This window comes from Magallana gigas, chromosome 6 (assembly GCF_963853765.1).
Source record: "Magallana gigas chromosome 6, xbMagGiga1.1, whole genome shotgun sequence".
NCBI classification, from domain to species: domain Eukaryota; kingdom Metazoa; phylum Mollusca; class Bivalvia; order Ostreida; family Ostreidae; genus Magallana; species Magallana gigas.
The window spans coordinates 18,462,022-18,475,383 of NC_088858.1; the positions used below are offsets into that span (position 1 = coordinate 18,462,022).

Genomic DNA, 13,362 nt, shown 5'->3' on the forward strand with positions numbered 1-13,362 from the left:
AACGGTATTATGATTCCGGGAGCCTAATATCAGTGAAAACACGATATTAACATGTGCACGCACAGGTCGAGTTAAATAAACAGTATTTGAAAAGGGAATAATTAAAGTATTGGCGAAACTACGCCTTTTCCACCATCCTTTACTTCCAAAGTATTTTTACAATAGGCTTTATATATAGGCGGAGATCATGGAAAAAATGACCTGCCTCTGGGCGTGGGTTGTTTGTTGGTTTTTATCCACTCTGGAGATACGGTTTTCATACGGTTCAAAAAAGTAAATTTTTGTGCGTTTATGGGATATTTCCTACTTTTGATTTCCTTTTTCGTAAACTTTATCAAACTAAATAATTTTTTTTTGCTGCAACTACCAAGCGTACCCCCCCCCCCCGAAATTGTTTTTATCAAACATCCGACATCAAAACACTTGGTGTGTGATTACCCTACTGCAAATAATATTTTAGAGAAAATATGTGGTGTGCAAAGATTGTTTTCATGTTTTGAATGTATATTCACTAATTGTTTTCATAAAAAAGTTAATTCCCTATATGTGTCTACCCCTTTTACCGCACAACCAGCGAATCCAAATTGTTTAGGGTAATAGAAAAAAACCCATTTTTTATTGATGTAGTTGGGCATCTTAAAACATTTTAAGATATCGTCCTTTAGCCCCTACTATACCTTGAAATAGTTACAGAGTTAATGCCCTTTGAGCAGGAAATACTTGTTATCGCCACTCCTCTGAAACTGTAAGAAATAGAAACTTGAAACTTTAACCAATATCTTCAGTACATTTAAAGGGTTCATAAATGTATTTATTCTGAAAGGACCTGAGGCCACCTTATAGTAGTCATTGCCCATGAAAGTATTGAATTTCCACAAAATTACTTACAACGATTTAACTATCTATCGTAGAGATTTCGGACTACTTGGGACAGGAGCGTCTTCTTGTAAAATCTCAATAGTTTGCTGGATTGGGGCAATATGATATACAATTTGGTCAAACATGTATCACATTAGGTCCTGTGTCTTCTCGAGTGTAAATTGTTTTAAAAGTCAAACCATTTATTATGTGCGAAGACAGCAAGCCTCTAGAGCAGTCTTTTCTATTGCAACGACATTTTCGACTTCTTAAAGCAATGGTTTGAAATAAAAAGAAATTCTATTAAAAATCATTGATGATGGTTTCCCCTATTTCTTGTAACGACATTTATCACTATAAGAATAGTTTTTTTTGCTGTAACTGTATAATTAGTGCAAAGTACAACAACAATGTTTCAAAAACTAAGGTGAAAAGTATAACAACAAAATGCAAATGTTAACTAAATATAGCTGACTTTATCTTCTTTATTTTTATACCTGAATAATCACATGACATGACATAATTCAGTATTAAATGTCATACCTTGCTGACCAAATTGTATGTAGTCTAATGAGCATCTAGCAAGATATTCTGTACCGCACCGTAAACATAAAATAATAATAAGGTGGAAAGACCGCTATCTGTTCGAAAAACAATTAGTCTACCAGTCTTAAGTAAGGATTTCTTCCAATGACTTAAATCTATCTGTAGCGGAAGCTTAAATTGACGATCACAAAGTTTTAATTTATTACCGTTAAGATATCCAATTTGTATGACTCATTTTCGCTGTTAGATTAATTAAAATAAAAGTTCCAATTGGAATATTTATGTTACAATATTTATAATATTTACAAAAATTGGCAGTTCTATACCGATTTAATGGTTATAAAGCACAAAATATCAAGCGCATTATTTTGTATAGTACATGAAGTATAAATTGATGATTTTCCGAGGTGGTTATCATGACAATTGTTGTTATTTATGTATTTTTGCGATTGTTTTTTGTGCTGACTAATAGCCACTTTTACACTGCGCCTTTTAATACAGTTTTAATCAGCTACTTGCATATCATTACTTGCTGTTTTTAATTTCCCTTTTTAAAGATAAATAATCCTAAAGAAAGGACTTAAGGTATCCCACTCCTCAATGTTGTTGTATCAAGATTTTCTGGATAAGTATATCATTGAAATCTGTAGACAAAACAAACTTAAAAAATACAAAGATAATGGGGGATCAGTATCCATCCCTCTGAGTTATGGCCCATTTAATTTGACCTTTTTACACCTAAAATGCAATTTCATCCTGATTAGGATTTGTTGTCAGTATTTTTGATTAAGCAAACTTATTTCTTCAAATATTGTTTTTAATTATGCACAATGGTCACACTGAATAGAGGGATTACGAAAAAAATTTGTACAAAGCTGCATAAATTTTTGTGTGACCTTTTCGCACTTAAAATAGACAATTTCTATAATAGTTACAATTTGATTTGAAATAAAAACTTTTTGAATATCAAGAATTTTATAAGATTAATCCAGTTTGCCTAAATATGTATTCAGTATCATTTTGACATAATATAACATGGGGGTCAGTGATGTCAAATTTTAGATATAGGGCTTCAAAGGTAAAATTCTCGTAAAATTTGGCTTAAAAAAATTCAGACATGTTCTATATATATGCATGATTTTATGCTAAACGGCTATCATATTCTCAAGATTTGATTTTGTACATGTCACACAGAACCTATAAAATATGTTACAAACCTATCAAATGTTAAAAATGTGAATAATGAATAAAGTATAATAAAAAGAAAAGTATATTGAAAATTTATAAAATTGCTTGTTTCTGTCATTTTCGTCTAAAAAGCCTTCCGCACGAAAAAATAGTTCCCCAAAAAACTTGTTTGTTTCTTGAATTTAAATGGATTTTCTATATGAATGTTGTGTAATTATGAAATAATAATCTATCTGTGATGATTAAATAAATAAAATCATGTTCATTTTAAATATAATGATCATCTGCGCAATGAAATCAAAACATGAGGAGTGAGATACCTTAAAGGAAACCTTTAATACGGTGGTTGTTTGTGAATTATTGAGTCAACCCAAGTCCCTTTCCAAGTGACAAACTATTGTGAATATTGAACAAATTGAAACAAAAAATTGAACAAAGTAATAACTAAAAATATGTGTTATAAATGACAAAGGCTATGTCGTTTCTTTTGCTATATTTTTCATCGAAAACCAACATATTTTAAAAAATTAAAACGCCATCCCTTAAACGATTTTGAAAATTTCTAAATTCATTTGTTCAGAATTTATTTTTGGAATTGTAGTGGCATAGTTTACTTAAGTTCTTCAGAAAATGTGTCAACACTCCATTGTAAGATTTTCAGCTTGCATTTTGCAAATGATATGTAGAAGGAATCTAAAGAATATTTTTATGATGTGTTTGAAAAACTAAATTTCACTGTGTTCACAAAAACTATTTCAATGTATGTCAAAATGTACAAAATGAATTTCCTCAAAATCGGACAAAAGAATGAGATCAGAATACCATTGAAATATAGGGAAAAAGAATAAATTGGCGTGATTTTGGCATGTATGTTTGCCTTTTATACAATATTTGAATAATAATTCGTCTGAATAATTAAACAAAACTGTCTACATTAAATCATTCTATAATAACGATAGTTTTACTATAAATTAATGATGAATATCGTGTATGAAAACTTTTACATCTTTAAAATGCTATCATTAAAGCCAACAACGACTCCGTCACGTCCATAATGTGTTCAGATACCAAATACACAGTTAGATGAAATGCTTATTAATTCAACATATAAAGCAGAATTGAACCAATTAACGACACATCAATTTTTCTAAAACATTTAGATAATAATGATAAATAAAATAATCTTTAATTCGATATCAATACCGAACACACATCAAATTTCTGTATAAATCAATATAATATTGTACTCAGAGGCGCTTATTGCGTTTTGAAACTTCTAATGTGATTAAAAGGTATCATTCTTGGATGTCCGATTATAGACAAAAGAAAAGACATCGAATACAATAACGTTATAAGAATGTATAGGTTTATTTTTCAAACTAAGACACAGGTTTAAACATTGTTGCTCGTGTTTTTCATGGAGACGAGTCGTTTTTCAACAATTTCACTTCAGCTATCTCTCTTGTCGCAAGGTTTATCTGTTTACTTTTAGCCATCACAACCCTGTAACTAAACGTTGCTTTTGATGAGTATTTTACATATATACTGCAATACCAAATAGGTTGCTTTAGCAAATACGTGGATTACATTTTGTTTACTTAACGACTTATCATTGAAACTTACGCTTTATCCAGGATGGTAACAATAACACTTGAGTTTGGATCACGTTTGTAAGATTGATTAATTCTTGCATTCACTTCTCTCGAATATTGATTCCATTGTCCGTTGTCATCTTTCCAGAGCCACTGATTCATTGTACATGGATAAGTTGGCCCATCGGTATCAGTATCTGATGGTTTGTTACTTACTATGTCATTTTTGAAATACTTTCCTTTGGCTACATGTAGTATAGGCTTCTTTGTCATTTCAACAGTTTTATCATTCGATGATTTTGACGCTAAATCCTGATCTGTACAGCGAGATTGGTTGAATGTGAATTAAAATCTTTACAATTCCTACTTAAAATGTTACCAGTGAATATAGACATTTAAAAGCATGCTGACAATTACACCAGAATTCTAATTGATTTTTATTATGTAAACCAATTTAACGAAGCAAAATCTATGTCATTTCTTGTGTTTTTTTAACATTAGGTATAACGTAGTTTTTTTCCTCAAAAATATTAGGCAGAAAATTGATAATTTTCCGTTGTTATTGTGTCTTTCTGTCTTGATCAAATACTGTATCAAAGCATATTGCATTTTCAACACGTATTTCTAAATCTTTATCTATGACTTAAAAGTAACATAAAAAAATCTTTGCGTTTTACGAATTTTAGTAAAAACTAAACCCTGTGAATACTGCAACTACATGTATTATAAAAATATCCGTTTGTTTCTTTAAGTTAAACGTTTTATTGTGTGCATCCAAAAAGCTTTTCTTTGCTTTCCGTATCATACCAATATAGATGATAAAGGAATAAATCATTATTTTTAAAGTCTTTTTGGAAATAAAAACGGGTTCATCTCTTGATCAAATCATTCATTATAAATCTGATCGCGCACGAACCCACTTTTATATGACGTTGTTATATTAGATTCATACCCTCTTTCGTACATGCTTCAGTTTCAACAGAAGAATTCGGCGCAGCTTTCTTGAGATGATACCTTGTGACTTCTGGGGAGAATGGATCACTACAAGTCCATTTGAAAAAACAAAATATTGAAGCAGGAAAACATATGTGTTTTGAAACGCTTAATAGTTAATTAACTATAATTTCAATAAAATGATAAAATATATTTGCCAAAGTTTTAGATCAAAGAAGCCATAATTTCCAAATCTATATGTCCCTCTTCTTCCATTTTCCCACTGCACCTAGATGGGAAAAGAGTACTAGGCATTTGATGGATGGGTTGAAAGGTTTATATAATGAAGAATAAAAATTTTAAATATCACATTCATTTTAAGAATAAAACTTTTATGTAAAACTACTGAAAAGTACACTGCGCTCTGCTTTAAGTAATCAATTATCTAAAGTTATCTTGGATGTGGATTCACACCAATCGTTGATATGTTTTGCTTGTTCGTTAAATTGATCATGATAATTTCCAATCAATCATTATTTTCTAAATTTTGTCATGTTTATGCTTAATTAGTAAGCGGTTTTTTCAGTTCAAAAGGTTTTTAATTGTTTTGTCTTCTTCAGCAACAATGAAATTTTGCAGGATTTGTGAATAAGAAACCTTGGAATTAAATAACTTTTACATGCTTGTTTTGTAAACAATCTTACAAGGACTATCCCATCTCTCCCAACACGAAGAACTGATCCGATATTTCCGGTACCACCGTCCTGGTCATTCCAAACCCAATCCGGACCTAATAAAACACATGTGACCAGCTGCTTTTCATAAATCTATTTACATCTCCACTGATATCTCGTTTAATTAAAAAAACAAATAATTTCGTATTCGATATTTTTCTAAACAAAACCATAAACTTTAAATCACACCATGTATATATTCGATATTGCTATTCTTTAAAAGATCAAAGTGGTTACATTTCGCTATATGAAACAAGAAAGATACGACGTGTATCTCTATTTGTTTAGAGTAGTTAGATTTCCAATATAATCTTTGATTTACAACTTTGGGATAGGTTTACATGTACCTCTTGTGACATTGCAGCCTGTTGCAATCAGTTCATCATTTAAAATCCGTGGTTCGTTGCAGACCTGTACATCAAATTTCTCCGTCTTTAAACCTGCTGACCCATATCTATACTTATGTATAGAGCCTGTGTCCCATTCGACGTTTAACCATCCATCTTTTGAATCAGCGGTATAGAAAAAAGACGAGTAGATTCTCACAAAAAGCTAGAGTTTATAAAGATATTGAAATACAATTTACCGAAAAAAATATTTAAAAAATATTCATTTTTTTTTATTTGTACAGAAAATACATACTGTGGTTTCATTAATTTTCGTGGGTATCAATTTTCGTGGATTTTCTAAAAACCACATTTTCAAGGATACGTAATTTCGTGGCCAATGATCCAATCAATACAAAATGTTAGTTGAAATTGAACTTCAATGAACATTTAATTTCGTGGATCAACTTAACAACGAAATCCACGAAAATTGGTATTCAACGAATATTGATGAAACCACAGTATATGCATTAGTCAGATGGATACCAAGGGCTTCAAACATAGACACAGACTTTGATATATGGTAGTGAAACCCTTCGATTTGTGAGACCAGATAAAAACACATGAGCATGAATTATGTTTGTGAATTTACGGAAATGTAAACTGTGTAATATGTGGTTATCTATGTATATAGATATTGAATATTCACTCTAATTTTAAGAGGCAAATTCGTTAGATACTTCAAACCACTATGTAAATTATCAGTAAAAGAAGGGATTTTGAATTTTTATTTGATAACCACATACAGATGTAAAGTGTACATATAATATTGTTCTTTCCTGAAATCATGATATATTGTAATTTTTTTTCTACATATGTACATTTGTGTGGTACTATTGATACGTAAATATCAAGAACGGGACGTTATTATATGCTTGTTTGTAAAGAATAAATAAATGGGAAAACATTAAATGCATTAATAAACATTAAAATTTATTAATTAAAATAATTTGACGAGTCTTCAAAGTTTTTATATAACACTGTGCCGGATAATTACATGTATGCCAGTGCCAAGGTGGCATTTTTGCACCCGCTTAAGCTGCAGATATCGAAAAATTCAAATATGCCATATGATAGACCATTGCTTAAAGAGTTAACAACCACCTTTGTTATCAGTGTATCTCACCTGTAAGGTAAGATATTTACCTTTCAAAAATAAATTCCTATAGGAAAATAATTTTTCCGATAGGAAAATCAATATTCCTATAGGTAATTTGAAATTTCCTATCGGAATACAAGAGCTTCCTATAGGAATTTCAATTCCGATAGGATTTGATAATATCCGATAGGAAAACTTAATATCCTATAGGAAAACTACATGTCTGAATCAAATTCCTACAGGAATTACCATTCTCCTACAGGAAATATAATTCCTACAGGACTTTTAAAAAATCCTAGATAGTCAATATTTCCTGTAGGAGAGTCAATTCTCCTATGGGAATTATCATTTTCCGATGGGATATTAATTTTTAAAGGTAAATATCTCACCTGTCAGGTGAAACACACTAAAATCAAAAGTGGTTATATACTCTCTAGACAATGGTCTATCATTTGGTATACATGGATTTTTCCGAAACTGCATCTTAAGCGGGTGCAAAAATGCCACCTTGGCACTGGCATAATTATCCAGCACAGTGTTATATACAGATAAAGATGTAATATTGTTCATTATTTACAGACCCATGTTTAAAGTTTTAATAGTATCAATTATGTACAAATCTAAAATCATTTACGTTATTTAAATCAACAAATGAAATAACTTGTACCTCTCTTGGAATGTCCTATCACCGTTCCAGGACCGAACTTATCTTGATCAGGATATCTCCAGTCTCGACCACGTTTGACTCGGGAACCTAGGGAGGGCATTCGTGGGTCTCTTTCCTCATAAGCATCTTTTTCTTCTAAAGTGTTTTCATCTATCGGTTGGTACAAGAACTTTTTGGAGCAAATTTCATATATGTCATTCTACAATGATTACAATGCACTTATAAAGATATAGTGAACAGGACATAATTAATATTGTGACATAATCATATACATATTTCACACAATCCAAACATGGCCATAAGCTAAGGCTCAAATTGAAAATATTTTATATTGAGTTGAATATAATCAGTTAAGCCTGTATAAATTCTTCACATTTTGCACTGTGACTGCAGCAACTATTCTCATTTTTTTAATATTTGACTATGTTTTGATATTCAAAAGTACATAGTATCAGGCAAAATATCTACAGGCAAACAGTAGATTAATAGAAGGATAGTTTATAAATTGATTTTCACTTACAAGGTCCATCTCGGTAAACACTTTTTCCGGAAATGTACACACAAGTGACGTCAGAATTCTCTCTCGGTCATTACCGTCATTCTCCATTGTAAACGACAAGTTCGAAGCAATTTTCTACATAAAAAGGGAAGTTCATCAATCAAACAAACTTCTATACTCAAATGTTTAAATTACATCTAAATGTATTTAACAATGGCTAAGTAAGGTAAATGAAATATGTAACGACCTGTAAATGTAGGAAACAAAATTTAATCTTTTTCATAAAAATTGCAATGTAGTTGTTGAAACCATTTTATGATATTCGAAAACAAAAATACATAGTTTCAATAAAAAGAGATTAAATTTCATTTTTGTGTCTTCTACGGCCATATTTATTTTAATTAACTAATTTTATACAGCTAAATGTACATATCTGACAGAAAATATCTTACGGTATTCAGAGAGTATTTAGCAAATTGTTTAGATTCTCTGAAATTGATCATCTTTCCTCCCCGTGACTGGGCACTAATGAATTCTAACAATCTCTGAAAATATATACATAAAATGATAAATATATGAATGCATATAACTAAAAGTAATTGATCATAAATTTATCCTTAATACAAATAAGTAAGATTACCAGATCAGGGTTCCTTCCTACCGGAATACAAAATATTGGATGTTTTTTTCCTATGTGCCTTGTAATGTCTAATAAATGAGACGCATCCTGTCAAATTGAAAATCTATTTTTATATTCAGTACAAGGTAAAATTGTATACATTGTACACGTACCCGTCCAATTGCTTAATCTACTTATTAGCATCGTATGAACATTAGATACAGGGTACTTTAGAATTATAATTGTTCATGGAGGACCAATGTACGTGGCTTTGTTGGGTAACCCTTGTCCACGAATCTACATTCCAGGGGACGTTTATAATAGCAATTGTTAGATATTCATTAAAATTATTCCTAATACACTACATGTACTAACGAAGTTACGTCCAAACAAAGCAGGAAAAGCATGCCTTCTCACGAACATTGACCCTCACGAATAAAAATAAATGATTGGAACGTTGTGAAATCAATTTGGCAATATCAATTTATCATATATACTCTTTCCGTTTCATTTGAAGGACAGTCATCAGAAATCGACTCTGTGAAATCTGTTGGCCTTCCATCTGATATGAGAATTATTCTTGGGTGAATATGAAAACTTCCCATTACGTACGAATGACCTGAAACATATTCATTCTTTATAAAAAAGGTATATTATGACATAATTTCAGACAAAACATACTAAATATTCAATGACACCCACTGACATCACGTTTCAAACTTTCAAGGGACAGGTACATAGCAACTGTTAATGGTGAAGGCCCTCCAATTTCACCATTGTCTGAAAAAAAATCTGTAGGTTTACTTATTGTTTATTAAAGAAATATTCAAGACTGTTTGAGAACATTATTGATAAAAACTTTTTTGTTACATGTATCAAACAAATACGCTTTATTATGTTTGGAGTTACTTTAGAAATCTCTTTCCAAGCAGAACAACTTGTAATTCACAAGTAGATGTACTAAGACACAAGATAAAATAAATGGATGAATAAAAGAATTAATCATATGCAACTGTCTGTATACAATTTCTTATAATCCATGTTCTATCTTCTAGTCCGAAACATATGTAAGTAAAACTAAACAGCGTATACCAAGGGCTTGTTTGATATCTTCGTAATGGTTAGAATAATAACGTTGAAATTCTGTATGCCGTCCGCATGTTATAACTGCTACGTTTTCGTCAATATGTTGATGGTTTGCATACTCTAAAATATGTAATATGATACGTTTAGGTAGTGTATGTTACAAAATTCATTGACCCCCCCCCCAAAAAAAAAAAAATAAATAAAAATATATATCCAAGAACCGCAACTAAGGATTAAGTACCATCAAGTATGCCCGTGAACGCTTCCTTCATTTGTCTGAAACCTTCCTCCCCGAGACTAGAAGATGTATCTAAAATGAAGATATTACATGGTCCTCTGCCATGTTGATGACGCAATCGAGAGTCTAATGCGCATAAAAGAAAATAAGTCCATACATTAGTTTTATAACTTTGATAAATATCTCGTACAATAAAGCTTAGCAGAAACGACGTTTATATATGAAAACTCACTTTCTCTGGCTGCAATAGACGACCGAGTCCTACACATCTGTTCCGCTCTTTTAATACCTGACTCCATCTTATATTTTCATCGCATGTATCAGACAATTGAATGGTCAGATGATTTTAAACGAAAACTACATTATTGTATAATCACAAGGTTTCCAAATTTTTTTATCAACAGGAAGGACAACAGGAAAATAAACTGCGTAAGGAAATATTTTGTTCAGTTTTATCCCGAAATGTCGAGGTTTTTAAAATAATTTTGTATCCAAAGTTAAATTAGATGAATCGTTTTGTTTTCAAAGATGCCATCTTTGACAAGAGTCAGAATCTTTATAATGCTGTTTTATGTAAAACGAAAGTGTATTTTACATTATGTGTTTTAGGTATGTTAAAACATTACAAATTACAACTTCCTTGTATCAGACAAATTTCCTGATTTAGTTCAAGTGTATAATTTTCAGATAGATAGATAGATAGACAGACATACAGACAGATAGATTAATAAATAGGTAGATAGATGGATAAAGAGAGAGATAAAGAGAGAGATAAAGGGAAAGAATACAGAGAAAGAGAGGATAGAGACACTAAGAAGAGAAAGAAAAAGAGAGAATAGATAAAAAACATTCACATACAGGATACAGGATGATAAAATTATTCTGAATGATGTTTGGTACGTTACTTACATGTATATAACTTGTTACAGTCACCTGTCATTAGCGGAAATTGCTATGCAGTCATTTGTGCTGATTTCTATGTTCCTAATTTGTTTTTCTACCCCTTTCACTCAAATTGGACTCTGCATGTCGATCAACACATTAATATCTCGCTCAACATTTATTTACAAATCTAGGGTTTACGTGAAGTCACGTTCTAATGGTATTTGTGGTTTTTTTTGCACTTGGTGTGTTAGATGAATAGGAAAATTGTTTTTCGTTATTTTTGTTTTCATTATAATGTACTATTTTTTAAATAGCCTTATTCTCTTAATATACAAACATTGACAAGACATTTTTTACAAGTATTTCTTTGATGTTATTATGTTCAATTGTAAAAAAAAACATCTAGCATCATGTTTGCTTATTGATAGTCTTAAACGAAATGGACTTTGAAATTGTAAACATTGTGTATTTCATAGTGTTTAAATTATACACACTAACCCTAATATCTAAATATTTACTCAATATTTTTATTATATTAAGTAAACGATAGGCAAAGTTTGAATTCAAAATTCATTATGCATGTCTCTATTGGGTGTTAATTTTAAACCGGCAAATCATAATTTTGTTTATCTTGCCGTTGATATGTCTAATTTTCACGTATTCCCGGAGTAGCTAAGAACGATGTAGCAATCTTGACAAGTTGCGAAATAAGACGAGCCTTTACACGTTTCACTTCCGGTTTAAGTTGACTTAAGGATTGTTTTGCGTTGCCAACAAAAATAAAGTGCATTTTGTAGCAGAGATACATTATCTTTAAATCACTGTTTGTAGAGATTGCCAAATATTTATAATAATGTCGAAGACAAAATGAACAGTAAATTATAAATGAGAACATCAAATTTTTCGTGGGGACGTAATTTCGTAAGTTCTATTATGTAAATTAATACAAAACCAATGTATATACGTTCGAGGGGAAGTACATTTCGTGTTGCCCACGAAAGTCATGAACACTAGTTTCCCGCGAACAATGATGACCCCACAGTATTAGATTTAATTCTGTAGAAATGTTAGGCTGTTTTCACAGACTTGCATAATATTAATTCATTTTGAATAGCCAAAAAAGAATGATAATTTATACTTACTATTGCTTTTTGAATGAGACATCAACAGTTGATCTTGGATAACGTTCTTAACATTTGTTTATTTCCGTCTTTGGAAATAGATGCTAGTATTTCCGTTATCTTTCTACCACCATTGTTTTATTGTATGGTCAAAAGTCGGGCGATCTTTATCGATACAAGTTCATTTTTTCAAGGCTTTGTTATTTTAAAGTATTTTTCCTTTTAATTTATAACGGGAAGAATTTGTCTTTTTGACGTTTGATGTTTTCTCACATTTTACCCATGTTTTTTTCTTTAGAAACTTTACGTGTTTTCGAAACCTATTTACGTAAAGAAATTATTCAATTTCATAAATCGATAATATGTTCGATAAATAATAAAATGTAAAGTTGAACAGTTAAATATCAATTCTATGTAAGAATCAAAATTCGGTGGCCGCGCGCCTAACACCATGGATTATTTGTTATGTGGTTCTGTTGCCATGGTAAGAGAAAGAGTAAAGATGTAAAAATGGCAACCCAATGCTAATTTGAGATGATTTTGTAAGTGATATGCACAAGTTATGGTTCCCAGGGTTGAATATATTATTGGAAAATTTGTAATTTTACAAAACTTTTTATCGAGAAACGCATATTTTAAACTGAGACCCGATGCCATGGTAATGAGGTGAACAATTTTAAAATGGTTATTTTTCACATGTCAAGTTAAACTTCCATAGCAACGGTACTTTTTGCATGTCAAGCTAAATTTCCATAGAATTGGTACTTTTTTGCATAACAAAGCCTTTTGTGGTATATGATAAGAATAAAGGCATATATGTACACATTTCAACGAAAACAAATGCTAAAAATTTAAAAAATCTGGAGTTTCAGCTGATTAAAATCATCTTTAATTTTTCAGTTGTTCCCATT

The 13,362-nt window shown here is 30.8% G+C and overlaps 1 protein-coding gene across 5 annotated transcripts; it reads right to left on the reverse strand.

Annotated features, from left to right (window-relative positions):
* Window positions 1-1,354: 1,354 nt before the first annotated feature.
* On the reverse strand, window positions 1,355-11,710 carry LOC105339595 (uncharacterized). 5 transcript variants are annotated; one of them, XM_034467672.2, is made up of 15 exons: window positions 10,678-11,710; window positions 10,449-10,571; window positions 10,214-10,327; window positions 9,824-9,901; window positions 9,619-9,740; window positions 9,143-9,229; window positions 8,955-9,047; window positions 8,524-8,637; window positions 8,004-8,202; window positions 6,199-6,354; window positions 5,822-5,907; window positions 5,336-5,406; window positions 5,137-5,225; window positions 4,216-4,501; window positions 1,355-4,095 (listed from the first exon to the last, which is right to left on the reverse strand). In XM_034467672.2, the coding sequence occupies exons 1-15, from the start codon at window positions 10,742-10,744 to the stop codon at window positions 4,008-4,010; spliced, it is 1,773 nt and encodes a 590-aa protein (XP_034323563.2). In that variant the 5' UTR covers window positions 10,745-11,710; the 3' UTR covers window positions 1,355-4,007. The 5 variants fall into 5 exon arrangements, with proteins under 5 accessions (XP_034323563.2, XP_065943541.1, XP_065943542.1 ...); XM_034467668.2 differs by having other exon boundaries at window positions 1,360-4,101; window positions 10,678-11,699; XM_066087468.1 differs by lacking the exon at window positions 10,214-10,327 and having other exon boundaries at window positions 1,359-4,101; window positions 10,678-11,698.
* Window positions 11,711-13,362: the final 1,652 nt, after the last annotated feature.

Coding starts and splice junctions, on each gene's coding strand:
- LOC105339595 (XM_034467668.2), bottom strand. CDS start 10,744: ATGGAGTCAGGTATTAAAAGAGCGGAACAGATGTGTAGGACTCGGTCG. Junction 10,328..10,448: donor GTTCACGGGCATACTTGATG/GTACTTAATCCT, acceptor TACATATTTTAG/AGTATGCAAACCATCAACAT. Junction 9,048..9,142: donor TAGGAAGGAACCCTGATCTG/GTAATCTTACTT, acceptor ATATATTTTCAG/AGATTGTTAGAATTCATTAG.